The 16,073-nt window shown below is 39.5% G+C and overlaps 1 protein-coding gene across 1 annotated transcript in view; it reads right to left on the bottom strand.

Annotated features, from left to right (window-relative positions):
• The window catches only part of LOC126484512 (protein madd-4-like), a 320,139-nt gene that overhangs the window by 65,993 nt on the left and 238,073 nt on the right, over positions 1–16,073 (bottom strand). Inside the window, exons 16-17 of the mRNA XM_050108049.1 lie at positions 12,066–12,230; positions 4,725–4,845 (exon numbers count right to left, since the gene is read on the bottom strand). Of these exons, the coding sequence (XP_049964006.1) occupies positions 4,725–4,845; positions 12,066–12,230 (286 nt within the window). The remainder of the gene's footprint in view (positions 1–4,724; positions 4,846–12,065; positions 12,231–16,073) is intronic.

Below are 16,073 nucleotides of genomic sequence, written 5' to 3'. Positions count from 1 at the left end.
ATCCTCCTTTCAAGACACTGTCCATTCCGTTCAACTGCTCTTCCAAGTCCTTTGCTGTCTCTGACAGAATTACAATGTCATCAGTGAACCTCAAAGTTTTTATTTCTTCTCCATGGATTTTAATACCTACTACGAATTTTTCTTTTGTTTCCTTTACTGCTTGCTCAATATACAGATTGAATAACATTGGGGAGAGGCTACAACACTGTCTTCCTCCCTTCCCAACCACTGCTTCCCTTTCATGCCCCTTGACTCTTATAACTGCCATCTGGTTTCGGTACAAATTGTAAATAGCCTTTCGCTCCCCGTATTTTACCCCTGCCACCTTTAGAATTTGAAAGAGAGTATTCCAGTCAACATTGTCAAAAGCTTTCTCTAAGTCTACAAATGCTAGAAACGTAGGTTTGCCTTTCCTTAATCTTTCTTCTAAGATAAGTCGTAAGGTCAGTATTGCCTCACATGTTCCAATATTTCTACGGAATCCAAACTGATCTTCCCCGAGGTCACCTTCTACCAGTTTTTCCATTCGTCTGTAAAGAATTCAAATTAGTATTTTGCAGCTGTGACTTATTAAACTGATAGTTCGGTAATTTTCACATCTGCAAACATCTGCTTTCTTTGGGATTGGAATTATTATATTCTTCTTGAAGTTTGAGGTTACTTCGCCTGTCTCATACATCTTGCTCACCAGATGGTAAAGTTTTGTCAGGACTGGCTCTCCCAAGGCCGTCAGTAGTTCTAATGGAATGTTGTCTACTCCTGGGGCCTTGTTTCGGTTCAGGTCTTTCAGTGCTCTGTCAAACTCTTCACGCAGTATCGTATCTCCCATTTCATCTTCATCTACATTCTCTTCCATTTCTATAATATTGTCCTCAAGTACATCGCCCTTGTATAGACCCCCTATATACTCCTTTCACCTTTCTGCTTTCCCTTCTTTGCTTAGAACTGGGTTTCCATCTGAGCTCTTGATATTCATACAAGTGGCTCTCTTTTCTCCAAAGGTGTCTTTAATTTTCCTGTAGGCAGTATCTGTCTTACCCCTAGTGAGATAAGCCTCTACATCCTTACATTTGTCCTCTAGCCATCCCTGCTTAGCCATTTTGCACTTCCTGTCGATCTCATTTTTGAGACGTTTGTATTCCTTTTTGCTTGCTTCATTTACTGCGTTTTTATGTTTCCTCCTTTCATCAATTAAATTCAATATTTCTTCTGTTGCCCAAGGATTTCTACTAGCCCTCATCTTTTTACCTACTTGGTCCTCAGCTGCTTTCACTACTTCATCCCTCAGAGCTGCCTATTCTTCTTCTAGTGTACTTCTTTCCCCCACTGCTGTCAATTGTTCCCTTATGCTCTCCCTGAAACTCTCTACAACCTCTGGTTCTTTCAGTTTATCCAGGTCCCATCTCCTTAAATTCCCACCTTTTTGCAGTTTCTTCAGTTTCAATCTGCAGTTCATAACCAATAGATTGTGGTCAGAATCCACATCTGCCCCTGGAAATGTCTTACAATTTAAAACCTGGTTCCTAAATCTCTGTCTTACCATTATATAATCTATCTGATACCTTCTAGTATCTCCAGGATTCTTCCATGTATACAACCTTCTTTCATGATTCTTGAACCAAGTGTTAGCTATGATTAAGTTATGCTCTGTGCAAAATTCTAACAGACGGCTTCCTCTTTCATTTCATTCCATATTCACCTACTACGTTTCTTTCTCTCCCTTTTCCTACACTCTTACTTACTATCTTAAGAACTTCAAATGCTGGAATGCATGAATCTCTCCACTTAAAGCTTGCTATCGTTCTTATTGCATTTTTTTGTGTTTTGAATATTTTATTAATGTTCATTTTGGAGTTGCCTCCCCACAAAATTATACCATAACTTAATGTCAAATGGAGTGATGCATAGTATATGATTTTCATAATACCTATATTCTTTAGGTAGTTAGGTTTGTGCAGCACATGTAGATTTGAGCCGAGTTTTCACTTAGACATACTATGTGGTTGTACCCATTTACATTTTCATCAATTATTATCCAAGAAATTTTGTGTGTTTGGAGCTGCCAGCTATGCACTCATCCATGCTAATGTTGAAATCTTCATTGTGCTCTTTTAATTTTAAATTTAGGGAAATTTTTTAGTAACATTGTCATGCAAATTTAGTTCAGTAATGTAGGAAAAGATAGATTGCTACTTACTATAAAGATGACACTTTAAGTTGCAGACAGCCACAGTTTTAAAGACATTTACACAAAGCTGTTGACCACAGCCTTCATCAGAAAATGAGAAACAGATCATCTATTCACACAAAAAGCACACTGCACACACAAACACACACAAAAGACCAGCAACTCCTGCAGCTTGGGCCAGAATGCAACCATTACGTGGGAAGCAGCAATTTAGAGAGGGCAGGGATAGCAGTGTACAGGTGGGAATTTGGAGGGGGCAGGGGGGGGGGGGGGGGGCAGAGAAAGATATGCAGGTGCGTTGGCAGAGGGCAGCAAACAAAGATGGCAGGAGATGAGAATGGGGAGGAGGTGATAGGACAGAGTGGGTGGAAACTGTTGGCTGGAGGGTGTGGGGACAGTAAGTTAATGAAGGTTGAAACTGGGATCAGTACGGCACAGAGAATGTGTTGCAAGGATAACTCCCACCTGTGCAGTTCAGAAAAGCTGGTGGTGGAGGAGAGGATCCAGATGGCTCAGGTAGTGAAGCAACCACTAAAATCAAGCATGTTATGTTCAGCTGCATGTTGTGCCACAGATTGGTCTACATTGCTCTTGGCCAGAGTTTGGCTGTGGCTGTTCATCCTGGTGGACAGATCGTTGGTAGTCTTATCAATATTTAAAAAACTGTGCAATGATTGCAGAAGAGCTGGTAAATGTCATAGCTGCTTTCACAGTTGGTCCAGCCCCTGATAGGGTAGGATAACCTGTGACAGGACTGCAATGGGAAGTGATAGGTGGGTGGATCAGGCAGGTCTTGCATGTGGGTCTTCTGCAGGGATATAATCCTTGTGGCAAAGGGTTGGGATTGGGAGTGGCATAGGGATGGACTACGATATTGTGGAGCTTGGGTGGGTGACAGAACACAATTTAGGAGAGATGAGAAGCATGTCCCTCATTTCAGGGCATGATTACAGGTAGTTAAAGCCCTGGTAAAGGATGTGGTTCAGTGGTTCTAGTCGGGGGTTGTACTGGGTTGGTTCTTGGAGACGGTAGGAGGATTGGGAGTGTGAGGGGAAATGGCACAGGAGATCTGTTTGTGGATGAGATCTGGGAGTTATTGCCTGTCGCTAAAGGCTTTGGTGAGACCCTCATCATACTGGGAGAGGGAGTCCTTGTCACCTCAGATACACTGTCCTCAGGTGGCCACACTGTATGGGAGGGATTTTTTTGCTTGAAAGGGATGATAGCTGTTGAAATGCAGATACTGTTAGTGGTGGTGGGTTTAATGTGGACAGAGGTATGGGTGGAGACATCAGAGAGGTGGAGGTCAATGTCTAGGAAGGTAGCACACTGGATTGAGGTGGACAAGGTAAAGCAGATGGGAGAGAAGGGGTTGAGGCTGTGAGGGAATGAAGATATGGTGTCTTGGCCTTGAGTCCAGATCATGAAGATATCATCAATGAACCTGAACCAGACTTACGGGCCTGGCATTTTTGGAGACTGGAAAAGTCTCCTCTAGATGGCGCATAAACATTTTGGCCCCATCAGGGGCTGGGTGACATGTGAAAGTAGGTATGACATTTACCAGCTCTTCTGCAATCACTGCACAGTTTTTTTATATTGATAAGACTACCAACCATCTGTCTACCAGGATGAACAGCCACAGCCAAACTCTGACCAAGAGAAAAGTAGACCACACTGTGGCACAACACGCAGCTGAACATAACATGCTTGATTTCAGTGGCTGCTTCACTACCTGAGCCATCTGGATCCTCTCCTCCACCACCAGCTTTTCTGAACTGCACAGGTGAGAGGTATCTTTACAACACATTCTCCACAGTTATAGTTATCCAGGTTTCAATCTATGGTAACATACTGTCACCACACCCTCCATCCAACAGTTTCCACCCCCTCTGTCCTGTCACCTCCTCCCCACTCTCAACTCCCACCCTCTTTGTTTGCCACCATTTGCCAATGCACTTGCCCATATTTTCCCACTCACCTCCTTTTTCTGCCAAAGTTGGTGGTCATATGTGTGTGAGGTGTACTTGCTTGTGTGTATGAATAGTGTGTGTTTCTCTTTTTCTAATGAAGGTGTGGCCAAAAGCTATGTGCAATTGTCTTTTAATTGTACCTGTCTGCAATTTAATGTGTCATCTTTAAGATTAGAAGTAATCTATTTTTTCCTACATTGTTGATATTCATACCTGGAGTTTCTGTTGATTAAAGTTAATTCAGTGATAGGCCAACAGCGTTTTAGTTTTTTTTCCAAATATGTATTTCTTGTTGTAGATATTGTTTGTAAAATCAAACTTTTTCCATTTTAATAACTTCTACATCCACTTCAAACATTTCTAGTCTATTCTGCCACATACAGTAGTTTGTCGGTGGTATTTAAATTTATTGACTTGCTCTATTCTACCTTTGTGGTTTTATGTAAATTTTGAGCCAGTACTATTCATCATTTTTTCCAAAAGATTAATTTGATTTGTTTTTTTATCCTCTAGTATGCATTAAAAATAATAAATACTACAAAAGTGAAAATGATTGTTTTTACCTCTTCCTAAGACAACTGCTGGACCAAATTCATCTTCGTACATGTCTTCATCTGGTTTGCCATATTTCACAATGGGTATTGAATCACTGACAGTGCGATGTCCTCTTGAGTTGCTGAAGGTCTGAAATAGCCAAAGTGTCTGTGCTCTTTGTTATTGTGCAAGTTCACAAAGACATAGCATCAGAAATTCTTGACAGGCAAAATAAGTATTAAAACATAATATTGTAAGCTGTCATAAAATGAAGTGAAAATTAACTTAATCAGGTCAAAACAAAATAAGAATACTAAAATAATATTTGCTAAACAGAGTAATACAGAAAAAAATTTGGGATGGTGCAGGATGTTGAACAGTGATACTACCTCAACTTTTGTAACAGGTAATGAAAATAAACTTTGTACCCAAGATCACTAGGTTTTTAATGTAGAATGGTATTATCAGAAAAAAAAATATTTCAGTTGGAAAGTGATGACTGTATAAAAAATCTATTAACCAGCCATAATGCAGAAGTAAATGGGAAGGTGCAGATGCCACCTGTCAGGATATTTATTAATTTAGGATGGAATCACTGCAGCCTCTGTACAAGCCATTTTAACAGAGAATGTTATTGTAGGCACACACAATATACCGGAGGCTGTATGTAGCAATCCTGCATTATTCAAACAACTGTGAATTTGAAGTCACAATCCTTGCAAGGTGGAGCATATGCTCATTTCATTTCTCTTTATGTGTCTTCTAGTTTCATTGCTCCCGTAGTTGATCAGTTAATGTCAAATTCCAAGCAGAATACATCTATCTTCTCTGTGTAGGATGAACATCTGATTTGCATTTTGTGATTCTTGTCTTCTAGTAAATGTGGTAAATTGTGAATAATTTGCTAAATCCATAAATTACAAGAGTAACTGAATTAATTGACATATATAAAACCAAATCTTGTCTGTTTACTTCAGCCAAGGTAAAAACATTGTTTATAACAGAAGATACAAACATGAAGTGAGATTTTTAAGCATACAGCATGACAAGTGATAGTAGCAGTGCAGAAAATATTTGTCTATACAGGTGTTTCTCTTCATAAGGCAAGGAAATTTCTATCCAACATTGAAAGAATGAGAACAGACAAATGCTAGTCACACTCGGTTACACACCAACTATGTCTACATCAAACAATGACAGATAATATATTTCTATTCATAACATAAGAAAAAAGAACTAATTGAAAGATTTAGAGTAGGTACTGCCAAAGTGCCAAAATGAAAGCTTTCAGACCAACACAGAGATGAAGCAAAGGAAAGAAACAACACCCATCAGCTCTTAAGCACACAATGAAGTGAGGAACATGCTTTTAGTCAATAAAAGTTTATCAAGGAATTTTCTGGAGTCAAAATAAGTAAGAATGCCATGGTAAATAATCCTCCATATATCATTATTCAGACATCAAGGGAATTTGTTTTAACTGTTTGTGCAAGACTTTCTATTACGCAGGTTCAAAATAACAAATAAATTACAAAACTTACCATGTTTTTTCATTACAAAAGAAAATTATTTTCAGCAGAACAAAAACTACTAATGAAATTTCAATTACGAAATAATTCATATGCTTGTTTATAGCTAGTTTTGGTATCCCCTCCAATAGGCATACATGTGGCTGCACATGAGCTGGTGTGGATCTCGAGACAAGAGTGGGGTGTATAGCTATAATAGACAGACACACAGAGCATTGTATGGGCAGAACCACTACCCAGCTGTTTACTTGCCAGTGGGAATGGGCCAGGTCAGTCAGTTCTTGCACTGAAATCGATTAACACGGATCTGGCTTTCACATTGTGCCGTGTTCTTGGTTCCACACAGTACTTGTTTTGTTCATTTGCTCTTGTTGCATTTTGTGCTTCTCTCCAGTCTCTACACAGCATTCAGACACTCTGGTTGCCAGTAGACTGATCTGCACATCGAGTTTTTTCCTCTCCATGGGTTGAATTTCGCAGCTTCTGTGTGGCACACACACTGTGGGAGTAGTGACATTTGTGCCAATAGGATGGTTTCCACAGCATTGTCACACCAGTGGAGGTAGAAAACTGGCAACAGAGGACATTCTTATGTGTGCAATGTTTAATTTTTTTGTTTAACATTAATTTGTGGTCACCATGGACCCAACATTTTTGCAATATTGGTGAAACAGTTGTGCCTCCAAAAGCATCGACAACTGCAGCAGGAGCAGATGCAAAAGCTGCTCAAACAGAATGCAGAACTGATCTGCTCTCATACAGTGCTGGTGGTGGGCTGGGCATCTGTCATGAAGCCTTCTCCCCTGCTGACCCTGATGCTGCTTGTGATAAAGCTATGGAAAGGTTGGAGAGTTACTTGTGCTGGTGCAGTGTGTCATCAGTCCAGCTGGGAAAGCCTCCTTGTTACTGTCCAGCAGTGTGGAATTGTACAAAATTATGCAAAATTTGAAGTCCTCTACTGAATGTGAGAAACTTAACCCTGAGGGCCTCTGTCAGTTGCTCACTCAGTACTTGGGGCATCAAACCCATGTGGTCATGTGGAGGTAGCATGACTGCAGTTCAACCAGTACTGGAAGTGCCCCAGATGGTACGTGGCTTGGATCACTGCCCACAAGATCTCTCATGCAAGTGTTGGTTTTGGAGTGCCTTATGTGCTTGTATGCAGACTCACTCATTAGGGACATAATCGTTCACATAGCATCTGACTCTGAGGCCCACTCTAGGACTTTGGACTTGTCCAACACTTTTTAGCTAAAGTTGCCCAGATTGACAATTCACTTGAACTTACGGCATCATCAAAGGATATACTTTCTGGCAACTGGCGAAGTTAGATATGTGCAGTAAACAACCCCTGGTGGGCCATGTGGTTGGCCAGGCGACCTTTGACCTTGCCATCTGCTTAGCTGCCATGTGGCGATGCTGTTGACAGTTTTAATGAAATAATGTCAACAGTGCTGCCAGTCTTTGCCTGTGGCAAGTACAGAGGGTACAAATAAGTCAAAGAGTCATGATCTCCACTTGTGAGCGACGTTATTAAGGTTTTCAGCATCATTGTCCTCCCGCATCTGTTTCCACTCAAAGGGCACAAAGGCAGTGCTACCCCAGTCATCATTTGGTGCATATCAGACAGGACTGCCTCTAGATGTCGTGTAGAATATGCTGAGAAACAGGCCATTTGGCATCAGCTTTTGACAGTTGGCATGCTGCAAGATGGTTATCAGTGGCCCCAGTGTTTTCCATGGTGTGAAGACTGCCTTTGATGCCCTCACAAATTCTACTAACATTGGTGATGGGTGGGCAACCAACTGAGTTTCAGGTAGACCCGGAGGCAATGGTCAGCCTAATTAACTTAGACACATGCAGACTCTTTGGCTGCCGTGCACTGTAACAGCCATTATATCAAGAAGTATTTTATAACAAGCAGCTTATTCTACGTCTCAGAATGTTATGAGGCTGTGGAAAGGCAACTTATATTATTAGTGGCAAATTCACTATTGACAGATTTCTGGATTCCAGATAGTTCACAAGGTCCACTTAGTGTCCCAATTGGTTCCCTTCAAGATTTGGACTCTTTAATAAGGTCATACAATCAGGTGTTTGAGAATACCTTGGGGCAGACTGAAGATTTTGAGGCCTATGTCTCCCATAAGCCATCAGTGATACATAAATTTTGTCACACCAGCCTAATTTCAATGCTGATTTGCATTGTTGACAGAAACTTGGCATCATTTCTCCTATTCCATATAGTCAGTGGGCCATCCCTCTGGTGGTGATTCAGAAGCCAGTTGGCACCTTGTGCTTTGTGAGAATTTTAAACAGACAGTTAACATGCAGTGTGTCATGGGTTCATTTCCACATCTGAAGGTGATGGTGAAGTTGTCAGGGGCCACTATTTTTCATGCATCAACTTGAGCAAAGCATACCTTCAGTTTCCATTTGACACCACTTCTCAGCATTTCTTAGTGTTCAACACCCCTTTGGCATTTGAGATTAATCTGCCTCTGGAATTTATCAGAGACATTTGAAGCATTTGATTAAGGACACTCCCTGTCAGGTCAACTACTTTGATGACATCTGGGTTATAGGCTCCACATGAGAGGGAACACTGCAGGCAGTTTCCCAAGTGCTTCTGGTGAATGGCCTTCATTTAAAATTGGAAAAACATAGTTTGTTTGGACCACAGGTGCATTTTTTGGAACATGTGCTTAGCAAAGATGGCCTCACCCCTACAGATGAGCATGTCAAAGCCATCATCAATATGCTGGTGCCCAAGAACTTGAAAGAGCTCCAGACCTTTTTGGGCAAGATTTCTTATTATGCTGAGTTAATTTCCCAGTCCACACACACCTGCCATCTTAAGTGACTTCCTCAAAAGGGCATCAAATTTGTGTGGTCCATGCACTATCAATAGGCTTTTCAGTCCCTCAAGCAGTGGTTGTGCCCAATTTCATATTTGGCCTCTTTTATGCCAGGTAAGCTGACAACCATGGCCACCAATGCATCCCAGTAAATCTACATATACACACAGACTCTGCAAGCCAGCATATGGTGTAAGGCAGATGGTATCATGTACCACTACTGGACACTTCCTTTCCTGTCCCACTACCAAATATAGTGATGGAAAAATGACTATCTATAATCTCTGTGTGAGCCCTGATTTGCCTCATCATATCATTGTAATCCTTATGCAAAATCTATGTTGGTGGCAGTAGAATCATTCTCCAATCTGCCTCAAATGCTGGTTCTCTAAATTTCCTGAACAGTACCTCATGAAAAGAATGTTGTCGTAACTGCAGCGATTCCCATTTGAGTTTACAAAGCTTGTCCATAATACTTGCTGGCTAATCAAACTTACCGGTAACAAACCTAGCAGCACTCCTCTGAATTGCTCTGATGTCTACCTTTAATCTCAACACATGGGATACTGGTGTGGGCCTATTGCATCAGAAACCAGCTAGCACCAAGCAGCCCCTCACTTATGAACTGTAGACACTTTCAGCAGTGCAAAGTAACTGTTCACAGGTCAATAAGGATGTGCTGGGTGTCATTTATGGAATTAAAAAATTTCATGTTTTTCTGTATGGAGCAAAGTTCCAACTCATCATCAACCACAAGCCACTGACTTCATTATCCCCACCCTCCCCCCCTCATTCCAAGCTACTGGATAGGACAGCTCTCCGATAGCAGAGCTTGGTACTCTTTCTTAGTAATTATTGCTATGACATTGATAATGCACCACACAGCACACTGCTGCATATGCACTATAATGTTACAAACAGCATCCAGTCTGGAGCTCAATAGACAGGAATATCTCATTTTCACACTGGATGATGCCTTACAGTAGATGCTGTTGGATTTTCCTTTAACAGCAAGGGAGGTCAGCTGTCACAGCTGCTGATCTGCTTTTACAGAAAACCATTTAAGCAGTCCAGATGGGATGGCCTGAGAACACTCCTTTGGGAGAGGCTTTGGTGTGCCATAAGTGAGGGGAAGGGGGAGACATTCCTTTCTCAAAGAAAATCCAAAATTGAAAGTAAGAGACCTGGGGCTAGATGAATTTGTGCACCAGGTCACTTGGACTCATCATACATGTGATTTCAAACAAAAAATCCAAAGGACACTATTTGCTTTGAAGTATATATTGTCTATATTCTATTTTATGTTTCCTTATTTAAATAAACTACATCATCATTATACACTGCTTAATGAAGGTGGTAAAATTAACTTTTTTCATGCAAGACTCATTCCACGTGAGGTACAGAAAAGGAAGGAATGGAATGTGAAGAAACTTTTTGCCCTGTGGCTGTATAGGAGGCTAGTGCTGAAGCTGAGTAAGTGCCAAGGGTACTTCATCATAATGGAAATAGTCGCTTTTTTATATGTTTTAAGAAGACAATTCAGCCAGAAACAAAGTGACATATTTATCAACTGAACCTCAAATGTTAAAATTACATGAACAAATCTTAGCATTTATTTTTTTGTGGGTGTAGTGACATGCAAAGTGCAGTGTTTTAAAGGAATTTTTATTTTAACAAATGTAGCAAAGGCTGAATAAATCAAGTAAAAATTGGTTCATGTGAGGCTAGTTGTTGTTCACAGAAGGAAGTACCATACTATAAAATATTTAAATGCTTTAGATTCTTCTTGGAGCATCTTACCACACAGTTTACTTTTGTGCTAAATCCAAAGAACAAACATAATGACTGAAAGCCAAATAACTTTTAATTCCTTACAAGAAGGGAATCATTATAATAAATTTTTCACAAACACAGTCAAAAACAAAACCAGTGCAATTACTGATGTAGATAACATCATAGAAGATTTAAGTACAAGGCAATCAGTGAGTAACATCACTGTGACCTGCAGAGGACTTAACTTTATTGAGCAATCAGATTACAAACTCCATTGCTCTATCTGATCACTCTAATTACTGAAGGGCTCAAAAAGATATTTTGCAGAAATATCGCTGAGAACATGCAGTCCATTAAGTTGCTAAGACACAAATGTACATGGATGAAGCTAGGACTTCCTAAAAATTCAAACTCTCAGGTAGGCTGAAGCAAAATAATTAGGCCTCTCAGGCTTACCTGTTATAACCGACATTGGATAATTACTGCACAAGGGAAAGAACTGTTCACATATGAAAATGTGGGATTATTTTGCTGCAGGATTTCAGTTCTGTGGTGTGTTTGAATCATAAAATCCTATAAGGAACACATTGATTAGTCTCCCAGCTACAAATTCGAAATTGTGTGTTAACAACATATAATAAATTTCTTTCTTTAATATTTCTTCCTTCAGACAGTATTACATTTGTAATATCATACCAGAATTCATTCAACTTCACAAATCAGTAAAATTACAGTCTTGTTTTATTCCTTATTATGATTGGATAAATATTGAATTATGCTTTTGCTTTATTTTTATTGAATAATCTTGCTCAAATTGTGCCTGTTTTCATTCCTTTGCACTTATCTCCTGCAGTATCTGTGAAAGTTCTTCTATAAGTGGAATTGATGACCCAGTGCAATATTCTTAGTGTATCTTTGAACTCTGACATCATATTATGTGGAATGTGAATGTTTAAAAACTACTTCAGTGACTACTAACTCTGTGTTTTTTCTGGTTCTACAACTTTTTATAAAGCTTTATTATTAAAGCTGTGTTTCTGTACATGCTGTGTTACCATTTTTCCCTCAAAATTTTAAAGCAAGTGTTCAGCATTATCATTTTAGCTTCACAAAATTAATATCTCTTGTGGTTATAATAAAGATGAAAAGTGTTTATCTATCATGAAAAAAAGGTACTAAACATTATCCTAGTAAAATTTTAGTGTCTCACCTGTAAATTAGAAAGTAGATGCTGGAAGTGCGGCATAGGACGTGCACTTCCGGAACTTAAATGAGGAACTGTTCCCTCAAAAGTGTCTGGCATTTGAGTAGAAGAAACAGCGGATAGTGTTACTGAGTCACCACCACGCAACAGAGTAGTTGCTCTAAATTCTTCCTGACCACAAGAATAAAACATAATTATACATAATATAGACAGCAACAGCCTGCCATAGCTACTAGAAGAATCAAACATGATATGAATTAATGAAAAATACATAGCTACTAGAAGAAACAAACATGGTCTGAATTTAATGAAAAATACACAGTTAAAGGGCGAATTAAAAGATTCTACTGAAGGGCTGTATTATTTATCTAGTAACAAGAGATACAGACTTTTACTGTCCACCACCATACTATATTATTAACCAATATTACAAATAATCTAACAAGGAAATGCCAATATTACTACATATCAAAAGAAGCAGTTACAACACAAATCACAGCAGCGAAGCATTTTGCATGACACTACAGCTCTGCCAGAGTCACTTATCCTAAAAGTGTAACATCAAGTTGTACAGACAGTAATGGGCTCAACTGTCAGTTAATAACAGCAGCTGTTGCTGAAGCAATACTGTTGGCATTTAAAAAAGCCAACTTGTGAGTCAGTTACCGAATTTAAGCAAGCTCTAATTTTGCCCCATTACTCTGTTGTTCATAGTCAAAACTGATTGCTTATTGAACCACACATACTTTTTACCTATTTTCTTATGGTACTGATATACAATACAGTACTGATACATCCTACATCATTTAGCACCTAGGAAAAAGGTTCATAAAATGGAAATATTTGAAATGTGGGTGGAGAAAATTATCTCGCAAATTCACAGTAGATGGAAAGAAGTTGAGATACCTTTTGGAACCAAGAGCTCCTCCTCCATGCATAAGAGAGGAAAGACTTGGAAAAAAGGGGCATTTAAGGATACAAGAAAAGTAAATAAAGTTGTATGGTATGTCTGGCTGGCAGATCTCAAGAGGCAGGTTCAGCCACCTCATAGTAAAGGTTTTCCTACTTCCATGCACAATGGCACCTTTCCTTCACTAATTGTGCGAACTGTGTCTCAGGTGTATCTGTTAAGGGTATGTGACAGTAATAGATGTGAGTATGGTTTAGTATGGCTGTGTTGTATGAAGAGGAGGATTGCCAGCTCATCGCCTACACCTCGTAAACGGGACCAAGAAGGCTACCGAACTTAACATTCATTTCCAATGGCCAATGGGCAAATTAGCATCAACAGTGGCATCAGTGTCAACAATGTCACATGCCATCAGTCTAACAGACAGTGTGTACAGGTTTGGAATTTAAGAGCTCAAAGTTTGGCAATCAGTCCTCTTCTTTCCTTTCCAGTCAAATACAGGGTGTATCAAAAAGAATCATTCGATTTGGCATGTCTATATTTCTGAAACTAATAAACATATACAATGAATTTTGTTTTTTGAGGAACAGGAAACTCAGTTTTTTTCATACTTTTTCATAGGTGTTCAATATTCCTCCCTTCAGATGCACAACATATGTCAATGCAGTATGCGTTTGACGTCTGTGTCAGACTCTCAGAGACGGTCTAGCCATTTGCCTTTACTAAAACAAACTATTTCTTAGAATTGTTCATACCATTGTCTAATGCTCTGTGCTGTAGGAGGATCCGCAGCACACCTAGTACAAAAGTCATGTTGAACAGCTATTGCTGACCTGCACTGCACAAAATGTAGAACACAAAATGCTTTCTGTTGTCCCGAAACCAATGTTACTAGAACTGAAGTGGGTGCACACTGCTGCTACCTAGCAGAAACCATGTAAAACTCAAGCATTCGCTCTTTCCAACAGTATGTTGTTCACACAGTTAACACAGTAGTTATGATTTTTTTTAAACAGATGGTTCTTTTTGATACACCCTGTACTAGTAATGAAAATTGTTCCAACACCAGAAATCAAACTGGTTGTCTCTGAGTCGAGTGCCAAAGCACAAGTAATTTCACCTTAGGAGGTGGGTATAAATGAAAAGTCAGAGGGAAAGTCACCTTGTATCTAGGTTGAGGGACATACGCCAGATGACATGGCAGGGAAAAATATAGTTGGCAATGGACAATATTTGTTAACCTGAGGAATCAGAAATTGCAAGGAGGAAAGAAGACATTTAAGAGATGAGAGACATAAGTGATAAAATGTCTTAAAGATGTAAAAAAAGATGGGAAAACTAAGTGCAGGAAGAGTTTTATAGGGGGAGGAAAAAATAAAGAAAATAAAAAAGTTAAGCAGAGTAAAGAAAGTTAAAAGAAGAACGTAGAAGAACAACAGATGAATCAGTGTAGAATGAGGTCAGGTGGGTAGTCATAATCAAGCATATGTCACTGACCATGTTCCCAAGTTCTGTGATACTAGTATCATGAGGGGAGCACCAGGCAGCACATGTCTTACAACACGTTACTGCTTATTGTCATATATACCCTATACATGAGTATATGTCCATTCATCTGTAGTGACAGCTTTGCTCTTGTCATACCAATTAAAAAAAAAAAAAAAAAAGCCAGACGGTGATTGTGAGATCATGATACTTTTATAGGTTGCCTTCTCTTTGTTGGAGTAGGTCATGCCAGTAAAGGCTGGTACAGGTAGTTGTAGGAAGGTGCACAGGACAAGTCTTACAGTGATGTTGCTTATAGAATAAGAACCACAATGGCAAGGAAGTGGATTCAGAAGGATCACAGGGTTTGATTGGTTGTAGAGCCAAAAGGGTGAAGTGAGGGACAAACAGCTGTTTTGCATGGTGTGGGGAAAATACAAGGCAGTACAGACCTCACATTGGCATGATTTAAGAAAATCATAGCCCTGCCAAAGAAGTTGGCTACTGTGTTCCAGATCAAAATATTATGAGATAATGGAACTTCTTTGATATTTTTGAAAGGAATGAACAGTTGACAGTTAGATAAGGTGGCCTGCAAAATCTGTTTGTGAATTAGGTTGGCAAGGTAATCATAGGCAGTAAAGTCAGGGTTGAGAGTAGCAGAGCATTCCATTAAGAAGCCAGCAACTGAGCTCATATGTTAACCATGAAGGTCAAGACTGTGTGAAAAAGAGTGTTCTTGTAAAAGAATGGTGACTGTCAAAGTGTAAGTTCTACTTTTGGTTTGTTGGTTTGATGTGTACTGAGGGAAGTGGCTGGTATGACTGAGATACACTGCAGGGTGAAGCAAGATTTACAAAATGGCCATGTGAAACTTTACTGCAAAAATTAGTTCAGAGGTTCCAAGAATTTCACCAGTTTAGTCTCACCGACAATAAATAAGTTCACTATATGGACCCATGCTAAGACTGAGTTCTTTCTCTCTCTATACCATTTTTTATTGGAAGACAGAGACACAGAACAGAAAAGTAATGCATTGGAAGATAGGGGGTCATATGTATGCCATGTAGCCCCAGTGACAAAATACCAAGAGCATTTTTTCACTTCTTCTTATCACAACCTGTACCAATTCCTATGATTACTTCTCTTTTCCTTGTATCCCAAATCCCTATCCCCAAAAGATTTAACATTGGAATCACCATTTTATAATCCTGACCCTAAAACTGGCAAAGCATGGCTTTGACAATTATTTTTTATGTGGTATGATGATTCATATTTTACTTATATATTTATGCACAACCCTGAAGCAGTTACTACAGAAAACTACCACAAATTGTTTCTACAGCCCCTTTTTGTGGTCTGTAATTAGAGTATTTGTTCATCTCTATTTTTATGGGCGGACCTCACTAAAGTAAATGCTGAGGTGACAAAAGTCATGGGATAGCAATATGACAAAGTCCTGGGATAGCAATATGCACATAAGCAGATACACTATGTGATTGAAAGTATCCGGACACCTTGCTGAAAATGACTTACAAGTTTGTGGCGCCCTCCATTGATAATGCTGGAATTCAATATGGTGTTGGCCCACCCGTAGCCTTGTTGACAGCTTCCACTAT

This window comes from Schistocerca serialis, chromosome 6, assembly GCF_023864345.2.
Source record: "Schistocerca serialis cubense isolate TAMUIC-IGC-003099 chromosome 6, iqSchSeri2.2, whole genome shotgun sequence".
In the NCBI taxonomy this organism is placed as follows: Eukaryota; Metazoa; Arthropoda; class Insecta; order Orthoptera; family Acrididae; genus Schistocerca; species Schistocerca serialis.
The sequence above is the reverse complement of the archived record's forward strand: the minus strand, read 5'-3'. Positions and strand labels throughout refer to the sequence as shown.